This window comes from Podarcis raffonei, chromosome 13 (genome assembly GCF_027172205.1).
Source record: "Podarcis raffonei isolate rPodRaf1 chromosome 13, rPodRaf1.pri, whole genome shotgun sequence".
In the NCBI taxonomy this organism is placed as follows: domain Eukaryota; kingdom Metazoa; phylum Chordata; class Lepidosauria; order Squamata; family Lacertidae; genus Podarcis; species Podarcis raffonei.
In genome coordinates this window covers 54,781,495-54,793,846 of record NC_070614.1, presented here as the reverse complement: position 1 = coordinate 54,793,846, position 12,352 = coordinate 54,781,495, and the positions used below count along the sequence as shown (strand labels likewise).

The 12,352-nt window shown below is 57.5% G+C and overlaps 1 protein-coding gene across 1 annotated transcript; it reads right to left on the bottom strand.

Annotated features, from left to right (window-relative positions):
- Positions 1 to 2,120: 2,120 nt before the first annotated feature.
- Positions 2,121 to 9,577, bottom strand: PFN1 (profilin 1). Its single transcript, XM_053363163.1, has 3 exons — positions 9,175 to 9,577; positions 3,912 to 4,104; positions 2,121 to 2,437 (listed from the first exon to the last, which is right to left on the bottom strand). The coding sequence occupies exons 1-3, from the start codon at positions 9,304 to 9,306 to the stop codon at positions 2,340 to 2,342; spliced, it is 423 nt and encodes a 140-aa protein (XP_053219138.1). The 5' UTR covers positions 9,307 to 9,577; the 3' UTR covers positions 2,121 to 2,339.
- Between the last annotated feature and the right edge of the window lie 2,775 nt (positions 9,578 to 12,352).

The following is a 12,352-nucleotide window of genomic DNA, read 5'->3' as shown; positions in this document are numbered from 1 at the left end:
AAAAGGGGGTTTTCACCAGGAAACGCCTCCGAATAGCATCACTTGCAGGGAAGGGCCTGGCTCTCCTGTTGGGGGCTGATTTGGGGTCACCCGGACGGAAAATTTGGGGACAGGGACACAGACGCCCCCCTCGCTTTGGCCTGATTCGTTTTGGCCTCTCACCCCCCCCCCAACGCAGAGAGAAAGCGGCAGTTTGGGGAGCGGCTGCGGTGAAAGGCTGTGAGCGCATGGCTCTCAACTTCGCCGGAAGATGTGGGTGATGGAGGTTTTTTTTGAGAAATAAAAGGTTTCCTGGGGCGGAGGCAGAAGCCAGAGCAGGTTTTTGCAAGGCCCCCAGCAGCTCACGGAGGAGGAAGGTTCACAAAAGGGCTGCCAAAACAAGGCAGCGTGGGGGGCTTCTAAGCTTGGAGAAAAGGCAAAAACCGTAGTTGGGACACTTGGGGGTCATCTAGCCCAACCCCTGCAATGCAGGAATGGGCAGCCATTTCCCTACAGGGAATTGAACCTGCAACCTTGGCTATATCAGCATCATGCTCTAAAATAAGTTTTTCACTCACTCTCTTTAGCTCTCGCTGAATATTGCAGGATTCAGGACAGATATGTCCACCGTTAACCTGTGGAACTCCCGGCCACAAGGCCAACAACTTGGATGGCTTTATCTCCCTCCCCTTAGGTCTGGAAGCTAGAATAGATGTACACCCGCCCCCCCAGCTCTATCCAGGGCTCCCTTCTGACGCTCTCATGCCACGTTCTTCAATTTAGTACATATTGGACTACAACTCCCATCAGCCATTGCTGGCTTGGCCAAGGATAATGGGAGTTGTAGTGCCATTAGCACTTGGGGAAGCAAGGTTGCAGGTGGTGGAGTCTCCCTCCGCTGGAGGGCTCAAGGATTTTCCGTGCATTGCAAGAGCGGGTTTGGCTGGATGGCCTTTGGGGGTCCCTTTGCCAACTCCACGATTTGGGATCTAGAACAGCTTCGAGATGCAGAAACCGGGCTCTGGCCAGGCGCCTCCCGATGCCAGGGCAACGGCACACACCCAAAGCAGCGCCTGGCAACGGCTCCCACACAATGAGTCACCGGCCGCATCCAGTGTTGACAAGGAGGGTTAGGCCAGGCCAGGCCCAGCGGGTGGACTTTGCGCTACAACTCCCGGGCGGGAAAGGCGCTCTCCGCCCTTCCTAAACAAAGCAGGGGCCGGCTCCAAGGGAGGGCAGGTGGCTTTTGGGCAGAGCTAAGGGGTCCAGTGCAATGCCCACTGCCGCCACCTCTTGGGAAGCATAGCACCCCATTTCCCTGCAGGAGAGGCTGGGAGTTGTAGCGCAGGAACGCCTGGCCGCTTTGCTTCTAGAACAGCGATGTTGCACAGACCAAATGGACCTGCTAGGACTGGCGTCTCACAGCCTGGCACCTTCCAGACGTTCCACACCGCAACTCCCTTCATGGCCCCCAACGTGCTGGCGGGAGTTATAGTTCTGGAGGGCGCCAAGATGTCTTGCGCATCCTTTTCTGCCAGAAACCCTCGGTCCAGCCGCCTTTTCTTCCTTCCCCGCCCCGAGGCGCCCGGCGCAACCAGCACTTGTGGCTGCAAGGAGGACAAAGGCACCTCGGCTGGCGGTTCCTATTGTTTGCCAAAAAGGGGCCTTCTGTGCTGGGCCTGCGGCTGAACCATTGTTTCCCGCAGCCTAAGGGAGACGGGCCCTTGGCATCGGCGCCAGGGACCCAGCAGTCCTGCCCCCCCCCAACTCTTTGTGCATTGACAACTTCCGAGGCAGCGGAGGCCTAGTGGTTAGAGCGCTGGACCTGGGACTAGCCCCTTGCTTCGACCAGGGTCCAGATTATTGCTCCACCTTCAAACTGGGCTCCCAGTTACCCCAGCACGTTTTGCACTGGGCACCAGCCCCACCCCATGGCACCACCAACCACGACCACGTTCAGAATTCAATTTCTCTTTTATTTCGTTCGTCTTGTTCCAATATAGTTTTCTTTTTTCTTAACCCCAAAAAAAGCTACACCTTGTAACCATCAGAAAATTTGGCAGCGATAAGGATTTCTCGTGATAGAAAAAAATGGCCCGAGGGGGGGGGAGAGACGGGAGGAGGGGGTGTGATTTTTTGGGGGGTGGGGGGTAGAAAAAAAAATAACAACCATTGAGAAAGCAGGAAAAGTGGGGGGGGGAGGAGAGGAGGAAGAGAGTGGCGGTCCGGCGCCGGGGGGGTGGGTGTCCCACGCTGGTCAGGCCGGGGCTGGGCTGGGGGTCCCGGGCGGTGGCAGCCTCCGTGGGCATTGTGCCCCCCGGTCCCTCAGTAGTACCGCAGGCGGGGGCAAGGGGGGGGCCTCAATATTGCGACCTCCGCAAGTGGTTGGCCATCTCGAAGCACTTCTTGTTCACGCAGCCGCCGTGGACGCCTTCCTTGCCCATCACCAGAACTATCGCTGGGGGGAGAAACGAGAGGGGGGGGGGTCAGCGCAAAAGGAAATTAAGACCCCCAACCACCCAAGGAGGAGGAGAAGGGGGGGTCCATCTGCACCCAGACGCTGCGTTTCTCCAGCTCAAAGTCCGCCAATTGCGGTTTTCTCCAACTGGGGCAGAGGGACTACGAAACCCATCATCCACAGCAAGTGGGGTAGGCGATTCGGTGGTTCCCCCAGCAGCAAGGCTGAGGAGTACTGAAAAGTTTCTGCCTTCCGTGGGGTGCGTGTTTCCAGCTGGGGTCGGACTACAACTCCCATCGTCCTCTGCGAGGACTACAACTCCCATGCTAGGGATGATGGGAGATGTAGTCTAAGAGACAGGAGGGGGAAGAGATCGAGAAGCGCCAAATTGGTGCCGCCATCAATGGTGGGGTTTCCCAGCGGGTGTTGGACCACAAGACCCATCATCCACAGCAAGGAGGATCGGTGGTCAGGGGTGATGGGAGTTGTAGTCCAACCCCAGCTGGGGACCAGACTTGAGAAGCACCAAATTTGCACTGCTTTCCATGGGGGTCCCTCAAGTGGAGTGGGACTACAAGTCCTATCAGCCCGAGCGAGCAGGGCTAGCAGTCAGGGACGATGGGAGTTGTAGTCCAACCACAATAATACCATTCTGGGCAGCTTCCGACAGAGATAAAGATGTAATAAACAGCCCTGGACTTTTTTTATGGGTCCTGCAAAATCAGGAATTTAGTGAAAAGCCTTGGAAAGTGGAAAACCCCTCTGCAATTGCGGGCCAAAGGTGAACCACTGCGGAACTCCCTGCCACAAGAGGCAGGAAGTGCAGACAGATCGGGCAGGGAAAATTCACAGAGGAGAGTGAGGCTTTTAGATTTTACGCAAAGCTGCCCAGAGTGGCTGGGGCTACAAGGACTGAATTAAATAATAATTTTGGGGGCTTCTAGAGAACCTCCAGGGGCCAAGAAAGTCTATTTCAGTTCCCAGATTCTTAGGATGGGCCTGATCCAGGAGGACTCTTAAAAGGTGCTGGTTTTTTTGGAAGGGGAGCCCAAGGCAGGGCTCCTCTAGCCAGAACCAGGGGGCACCTTCAAGTTGAGCAGCCGACACCAACATGTTGAGCAGCCAACCCAACTTCAGGTGCCAGGCTCTTCTCCACTGCCTTGCAGCGGGTTGGGCTGGATGACCCCCAGGGGTCCCATTCCCCCGTCCTTCCAGCTAAAAACCCGGCTCCCCTTAAGCAGGATTTACGACCCCTCGCAGCTGCCGCGGCAAGACAGAGGCTGCCTTCTCTGCCCGGCCGGGGGCTGGATTAGCAACAGCTGTCCACCCCCCCATTTGAAGCAGAGGGACCCCCCCCCAAAAAAAATCCCCACAGCTGTTGGGGGAAAGAATGCAAGTTGTCCCTTCTGCAAGAGATGGACAGCTGCAAGGAGATTTGGGGAGAGGAGAGGGTGCCCCCCCCCGGTTAACTCACTCTTGGCCGTCATGGCGGCTGTGATGTTGAAGGTGGGGGCCCCGCCGGTGCTTTTGGTTCTGAGGTCCATGGTGCATTCGCCGTCCGTGTGCAGGCTGTCCCGAATGACCGAGCACTTCTGCCCGCCCAGAGTCAGGCCGTTGACAAACAGGTTGCTCCGGTCCTTCCCAACCAGGATATTCACTTCCGCCGGCTGCCGGGGGGGGGGGGGCAAAATAAAAAGAAGAGGGGGGAAAGTGAGAATCCACAGCCTGACACCCCCAAAAAAGACCCACTGAGAATCTCAAGGAACCCCAAAACCACAGTACTGAGTCATGCCCCCCCCCAAACCAAACCACAGGTTCCCAAATGACTTTAGCATTAAGATTGGATGTGCCTCAGTCGGTAGAACATCACGGTCCTGGGTTCGAGAAACACACACCAAGCCAAAGATTCCTGACTCGCGGCGGGTTGGGCTAGATGGCCGCTGGAACCCCAACCCTACGATTCCATGGTTCTCGGGGGTTATTTTTGAGCTGCAATTCTGGCCTCGCAGGGGGTTGGGATGGATGACCCCCAGGGACCCTTTCAAGACTAGGATTCTAGCAAAGTTTGGATCAAGTTTGTCAAGTTTGGTGGGCTGGGAAAGCCAGCCAGATTTTTTTGGGAAGGGGGGGGGAGAAATAGTAGAATTATTTACGAACTTCAGTCAATGCAAAAAGTTAAGAAAAACGTTATGGGGAATAAGTAAATAATATGTACAACACCATTTAATAAAAAATAGAAGAGTCACAACGGTAGAAATAAGGGAATTATACATTCCCAATTAGACATATATATACACATGGTATAATTCTGAATGTACTGTAAAGAACAAGAGAATGTACAACTGGATATAATCTTCAAAAACAAACACATAAAACATAAAAAAGTAAAACTATTATTATTCCTCAATTAAGCTAAATAGCTTATTTTTTATTTCATTGGACAATTAAATTGTTGCCTTTGGGAAAAAATGCAAGTCTCTCATCTGAGCAGTGCTTTTGTGAAAAATAGGGGGGTGCTAGGTGTGAGTTTTCTGGCCCCCCACTGGACTTCAGTGCCAAACCAGAGAACGAAGATGGGGGTTCAGGGGGGGCCCTAGAGCAGCAGAGCTGGAAGGGACACTCTTGGGTCATCTAGCCCAACCCCCTCCAATGCAGGGGGGGGGCAGATTTTTTTGGGGGGGCCAAGGGGGCAGCGCAAGCCATGGGGCTGACCTTTGCGCCTGAGGACACCCAAAAAGCAGCTGCAGGCAGCAACTGTTGCTTTTGGGGCGAAGGGGGTCTGGATGGAGGGCAGAGGGACAGAAGGACCCCCCCCCAAATTAAGCCCCTTCTCTCCTGCCCCCTTGGAAGCTGGAATGGAGCCCCAGCACCTGTTGCCCCTGCAAACAAACCACCCTCTGTCTCCTGGCCTGGCCATTAAGACCCAAAGGAAAACAGGGGAAATCCAGGGGTGTTGGTTTTTTGCTTGGGGGGGGGAGAAGAGGAAGTCTTTTCCAGGCTCCCCCCCCCCAATTTGGACCGGGCTAAGTCCAGTTTGTGGGTCAATTCGCCCTTGCTTACGTACAGGGAGTTCATTCTCCACCCAGGACTAAGGCCCCCCCTTTGCTGCCATGGCCTCTGAAAGCCCCCCAATATCTAGGGGTGCAGTTCCATCCCCCCCCACTACAAGGAAGGGAATGTAGTCAGCACACCCCCATGGATCAAGGGATGGCTGGGTCTTTTTTTGGGGGGGGGGAGAACAACTGCAGACCCCCCGCCTCCTTTTTAGCTGCTCAAAAAATTTATGTCTCCATTTGGAATTTTGGGACCCCCCAGGTCATCCAGCCCAACCCGCAGGAATCGCAACTGAAGAATTTGCTTGTACTTTTCCCATCAAGGCAGCCAACTGCCCCCCAAGATATGTAGGACGTCAGTTTTTTTGGGGGGGGATCTGAAGTGGACCCTGCCCTGCAAATACTCTCTCTGGGCTTACTGCTGCCCCCCCCAGCTACAGATGATGCCCCTGCTTTGGGGGGGGGCAGAGAGAGGAGACCTTCCTATACACACAGCAAGCAGTTTATAGCTCAGAATTTTCACGTTGGGAAAAGGGACCCCCAGGGGTCATCCAGCCCAACCTGCAGCGATGCAGGTCTTTACCCCCCACCCAAATGCTCTCTCCTCTGCCCCCAATTCCCCAGGAGAAGGGGCAGGGCTGAATGCATACACAGCAAGCTTTATTTTATCCCCCCCCCTGCCAGTTTAGGGCTGGGCTGGCAGCGACTCTGGTTCCCAGGTTGCACATTAACTGCGGGAACACACAGAATAGCCTCCCTGAGTGGATGGAAGAATGGAAGAGGCAGTGGGGGGGGGGAGGCAGGCCTGGCCGCCTCCGCCCATTGCGCCGCACTCCCCTCCGAGGAACAGAGGAGGAGCGGACAGGAGGGAATGGCAGAAGCCTGGGCTGCTGCTGCTTCCAGCCCAGGCAGGCAGTGCACCCTTCCAGTTCCCCCCAGAGGGGAGAAATGGGGTCCCTCCAGCAGACCCCCCCCCCAAGATTCAGTCAGTTAAGGGGGGGTCTCTGGGTTGGGAGGGTTTAGGCTAGCCCAAGTGGCCACTTTTGCAAAAGGCAGGCCCCATCTCTGTCCCCTAACTCACATAACCCCCCTGCCAAAAAAATCAGGAGGGATGAAGCTCAATTGCCAAATTTGGAGAAAAGTGAGAAACTGCGGAAGAAGTCAGAACGCCCCCCCCAACGCGCACACACAAGTTGCACTTCCGCTAAGGTGGGGAATTGGGAAGTTTGCAGCCAAGGCCTTCTTGGGGGGGGGGGTTAGGAGTTCTGTGGGGCACCCCTTCTTCCCCTCCCCATCATGGGGCAATGCTGGGGCTCCAGGGATATTGTGGGGTCTCGTTCCCCCCCCAGCACTAAGCAAAGGGGGCACAGATCCCCTGCATAAAGGGGGGGAAAGAGATTTTAAAGTCCTCTGATCCTCTCCTCCACAGGGAGAACAGTGGATCCTAAATAATAATAATAATAATAATAATAATAATAATAATAATAATTTTTATTTATACCCCGCCCTCCCCAGCCAAGACAGCTAACAACCAATAATAAAAACAAGTTGATTAAAATACAACTTAAAAATAATATTAAAATACAACATTAAAACTTTAAGATGCAGTTCAAAGGTCGATCAGTGGACCCACAAGGGAAAGCAGTGGATCCTTTGCAGGGGGTGCCCCCAGGCCAGCTGTTTTGGGCCCCACCCCAGAAGGAGCTCCAACAAAAGCATCCCTCCAGATTCTTCCAGGATTGGGGGGAGAGAAAAAGGGATCCTTTGCTCAGGTTCTGGAAAGCAGGAACTGAGGAATTAATCTGGAATTTTTTGGGGGGGGGATTTTTATTATTTGCACAGGACCCCACATTTTGGAAATGGAGGGTGGGGAGACACGCACACAGTCCCTTCTCCCCCCCGCAGGAAACTTCCAACGAAAATGCAAAAAAATGCACCCAGGCCTCGCAGCAAAATCTCTCTCCCCCCCCCCCCAAAGATTCCTGCCAGAGGCCCAGAGCCGGGATTGCTCGGAGATTAGCCGCAGCTGAAAGGAATCCAGGTCTGGAGACGTGGCACTTGGGGGGGGGGGGAGAAGAAGAAAGGAGGAGGGGGGGCACCCAAATTCCAGGCAAGGCGATGGATGCCCCGACGGGGCGGTTTGGGGTTTTTTGCAAAAGTTCCCTCCGGGCTCCACTCTGCGCGCCGGAAGCGCCCCAGAGAAAGGGGGGGAGAGAAAAAGAGTTTCTAGAACTTTGCAACTTCTTTTCCGCCCGGCCTTTGCGCAAAGGGGGGGGGGGAGGAAAGAGAAGTGTGAGGGGGGGGCATGTTTGCTTGCGCTCTTGAAGGCCTGCAAGCGACGCTTCTTGCGGCGCAAAAGCCCCACCTGTATCCTGTTTTGCAAAGAGAAAGAGAGGCAGGCGCGCTTGCCCCACATCCGGGGGGGGGGTTTGAAGAAGCCAGCCCTACGGTGGAGAGGGAGGTCGTGCCCCCCCCCCAGGACTCAGCTCAGAAAGTCTTTTCTTTTTTTTGCTGGGACTGGGGAGCCGCTTTTGTGGCGGATCCGAACAAGGAAAGCGGGAGAGGATTTTGGCCGGGATCTCCAGACCCCTTTGCCAAAGTGGGGGGGCCGGGGTGGGGTGGGGCGGGTCAGGCCACGAGTCAGCCCCGGCTAGACGCCCTTGCGCAATCGCGGAGTGGTTTGGGGGGGGGGATAAGAGAGAGAAGGACAAGAGAGGTGCCGGGGCTCAGCCTCCGCCCCGCGCACAAAGGCACGTGGCGGCCGTGGCCCCCGGGCGCCTGGGTGTGGCCCGCGGGGATCGGGAAGCGGCTTGGAAGCCATGCAAACTTGGCGGGGGGGGGGGAGAGTGGAAAAGTTGGCCCCGCTCCCGCCGAAGTTTCCACGGCGCCGAGGGAGCCGGGAGTGAAATCCCGTCCCCCCCACCCCACCCCGCAAATCTGGGCCTTGGATGAGAGATCCCATTACGCACGGAGAGGTTTAGGGGTACCCGCTCGGAGGGTGTTTTTTGGGGGGTGTTGCCCCTCCCCCGCCAGCTGCTCCCCCCCGAGGGGGGAGGGGCGGCCTGCCTCCGTCTCCTCCCCCCTCCCCCCCCCGGCTTTTGAGTCATTTCCTCTCCCGGGCTGGGCGCGGGCAGGGCGCGGTGGCGGTCGCCAAAGCAGGAACCGCGGCCGCCTGGCGCGCTTCTCCCCACCCCACCCCCCCAAAAACGTGGAGAGGGCAAGATGCAAATGGGGGGGAGGTGAAAGAAGAGGGGGGGGACGCCCGCGATTGCGGGGGCCGAGTAGCGCGCGCCTCTCCCCTCCCCCACGCCCCCCCTTTCCCGGGCCTGCAGGCTGACTTTGCAAGAGGAAGTGGCGGAGGCGCTTTGCACAAAGGCGCACGGGGGGAGGGGGAGCAGGAAGCGCCCCTCCCTCCCTCTCTCTCTCCCCCCCCCCGACAACCCCGCCGTCGGGGGAGGGTCGCCCAGGTAGCGCCTCGTTGCAGCGGCTTTGTCGAGGCCCCGTGCGCCCCCCGCAACTTCGCCCGGGAGGAAGCAACCGGGAGGAACCGGAGCGCCCCGGGGCGCGCCTTCGAAGATGGGGACCCCTTCCCTTCCTCCTCTTTCCCGCCCCCGGTGCAAATCCCCCGGCGGCCGGGCCGGCCCCCCCCCACGCCCCCTGGCTCCCCGCACCCCCGGGGCGCACCGTGATGTTGGCGAAGGTCTTCCCCGGGGCGGCGGCCCAGACGGACGGCACGTCCTTGTAGCCCACGATGGCCGCGTCCTGGCAGGTGTCGTCCGCCATCAGGTTGTCGATGTAGCTGTTCCAGCCGCTCATGGCCGCGGAGGGCGATGCGGAGGGATGCAGGCGCGCACGGAGGAGGAGGCGAGGCTGCTGCTGCTGCTGGGCCCGGATGCAAAAGCCTGGACGGGGCGGGCGGCGGCGGCGGCGGCTTGCTTCTGTTCGCAGGGGACCCCGGGGGAAGAAGGGGACGCGCGATCCGGATGTGGCGCGGGCGGCGGCGCGAGCGGATCTGGCGCTGCTCCGGAGCGGCGAGCGAGCACAAGGCGGCGAGGGCGCCGGGCGCGGAGGAAGGGGCCGGCCCAGGGCGGGGAGCGGGGCGGGGAGGCCGGGCGCGCACACGTCCCGCGCGCGCGCGAGCGCCTCTCCCTCCGCCCCCCAAGTGCAGCTCCCTCCTTGCGAGCCAGGGGGCGCCCCGTCCGGTGGCGGCGATATTCGGGGATGCTCTGCCCGCCTCGCATTTTGCAAGGGAAGTTTTGCAGCGGGCGCTGCGCAGACTTGGCCCCGCGATCCTCTGCTGCTGCGCGGGAGCTTGGCTGGTTTTCGTCACCCTCCAGCAGCGCCCCGTTTCTGCATCCCTCCATGCGCCCCCTGCATCGCTCCGTTGGGCAAACCCCCTCCCCACAATTCCTTGCAGACCCAGATTCCCTCTTTTGCCAGCTGGGCTCCTAAGGGGAGCTTTGATGGTGGATCAGGCCCACCTAGGCCAGCACGGTCTGCTTTACGGTGGCCCCCAAGTTGGGCTGGAGCTCATCGGCAGCAAATCTCCCAGGCACCCTTGGGTGGGTGTTCCCGAGGCAAGCCATGGGCCACGCTCCGGGGGATGAAGCGGGACAGGTCAGTCAGTAGAGCAAGAGACTCTGCCTCACAGGGTTGTGGGTTCAAATCCAACCTTTGGGCAAAGAGATCCTTGCATTGCAGGGGGTTGGGCTAGATGACCCCTGGGGTCCCTTTTCCACCTCTACAAGATTCCAACCCAACCAGAGCCTCTTCCCTCAGTTTCTCTGCCTCCATTGCCCCAGGAAAACCTGCCTTTTTGTGGAAGCTGGCTCTCAATTTATTAAAAATTTAAAAAACACCAGGACCTCGTTTGCTTGGGCTAGAATTGCAAGCTAGCCGGTTCTTGCAACAGGGGAGAGGAGGGAAGTGTGCGGGAATCGCACTCGGAGCATGCATGGGCATTGCAACAGTATGTGTGTGTGGTTGCAGGGGGGCGTCAGGAAGAGGGGCCCCAGCGCACGTGCTTATCCATTCCTTCTCTTAACCTGCTGCATTTATATCCCACCTGCTTGCCTCCTGGGAATGCACTCTGTACGCTCTCAGAGGAAGCAGCGTGCGGCCCAGCACTTCAGGGTGTCAACTAGTGTGTGTGAGAGGCCTGGGTCCGAATCTTCCTCCACACTCGTGTTGGCCCAAAGGCCATCCAGTCCAACCCCCTAGAATGCAGGAATTTTTTCCCAACCAGGAACTCGAAGTCATGACCCTGGAGATTAAGAGTCTCATGCTCATGCATTTACTGCACTCATGAGCTCTCCAAGCAGTGCAGTAAATGAATAGGCTAAAAAGATAAAGGTAAAAGACCCCTGGGCGGTTAAGTCCAGTCAAAGGTGACTTCTTATTATTATTATTATTATTATTATTATTATTATGGGGTGTGGCGCTCATCTCGCTTTCAGGCCGAGGGAGCCGGTGTTTGTCCACAGTTAGCTTTCCGGGTCACGTGGCAGCAGGACTAAACCGCTTCTGGCGCAACGGGACACCGTGATGAGTGCCAGAGCGCGTGGAAATGCCATTTACCTTCCTGCCAAAGTGGTACCTCTTTGTCTGCTTGCACTGGTGTGCTTTCGACCCTGCAAGGTTGGCAGTGAATGAATAATCCTGCCTTGCAAGGGGTTGGGCTAGGTGATCCTTCCAACTCTACAATTCTATAATTTTATGTAAGAAGCTGAACGTTGCAGGATTCGGGACAAGTTAAAGAAGCCCCTTTTTGCACAGCGGAGAGTTAACTGCAGAACTCCCTGCCACTGGCTTTCGAAAAGGATGGGGCCGATCCCTGGCAGAGGAGAGGGCTCTTGAGGGCTGCTTTCTGCCCTCCCCAGTCGGAGGCAGCGATGCTTCTGGGTCGCAGTTGCCAGAGACCAAGGCGGGGAGAGCAGCTCTCGCACTCGGAGCCGGCTTTTGGTCAGCCATGTTGAGAACCGGATGGCGGGCTGTAGAGGCGCCTTGTGGCCTCCAGGAGACTCTCTCTTCTCCATACATGGGCAGGCGAAGGGAGACAAGAGCGTCTTCCTCTGCTGGCCAAACGGAGCCGGTGCAACAAGGAAGAAAATCGGGAGAGAAACAGCTGAATTTTGCATCTCTGCTGTGTGCCTGTAAAAATGCAAAACCAGGCAGGGAGATTTGTCTCATCCCTACAATTGCACACCTGAGTAGGTCCTGCTTTGGGGCTTGCTCAAAGCAAAGCCTGCAGGATCGAGCCCGGCGTCCTGTTCCCACAAGGGCCAAGCGGATGCCCGTTACGGGAAATGGCAATCAGGATTCGAACCCAGGAGCTGCTCAGCCCTCTCGCGGTTCCCAACAATAGGGATTCGGAAGCCAAGCCCTTTTGTGTTTCTGTCTCGACCTCTTTCAAAGCCCATTCAGGTTGGCGGGTGCCTCTTGTGGCAGGGAGTTCCACAGGCTAAAACAAGGGTCACAAGAGAGGGAGGAGAATTTTTCTCTCTCCGCTTGGGGCCAGCGGATCCCAGCCTTGCCAGTTTCCTGGATTTATATCTCCACCGCTGAGGCATCGATTGCAGGCAGTTAAGAGCAGCGCCCAGAGGCTGCAGTTCCGCCAGCCCTACTCAAGCCAGGAGCGGAAAGCAGAACAGACTCAAATATTTCCCTTTTTCATATTTAAAAAATGCAAGCGCAGCATCGGCAAACGAAGCTGCTGCATCTCAGCGGAAGCGGTGGCAGCCCAGAGCGGCGCCTCTGGGGAGACGGGTGCAAACCCTGCAGGAAGAGATGGGGGCCCCTTGTGCCTGGCCCACACAAAGGGGGGCCCCGGGCCCCAAGCGGAGCCCAGAGCTGCCTTGGAAGG

Excerpts from the sequence above, each read along its gene's own strand:
- PFN1 (XM_053363163.1), bottom strand. The coding sequence starts at position 9,306 with ATGAGCGGCTGGAACAGCTACATCGACAACCTGATGGCGGACGACACC. Across the intron at positions 4,105-9,174 it reads AGACCTTCGCCAACATCACG|CCGGCGGAAGTGAATATCCT; the intron begins GTGCGCCCCGGG and ends CCCCCCCGGCAG. Across the intron at positions 2,438-3,911 it reads AGCCGCCATGACGGCCAAGA|CGATAGTTCTGGTGATGGGC; the intron begins GTGAGTTAACCG and ends TTCTCCCCCCAG.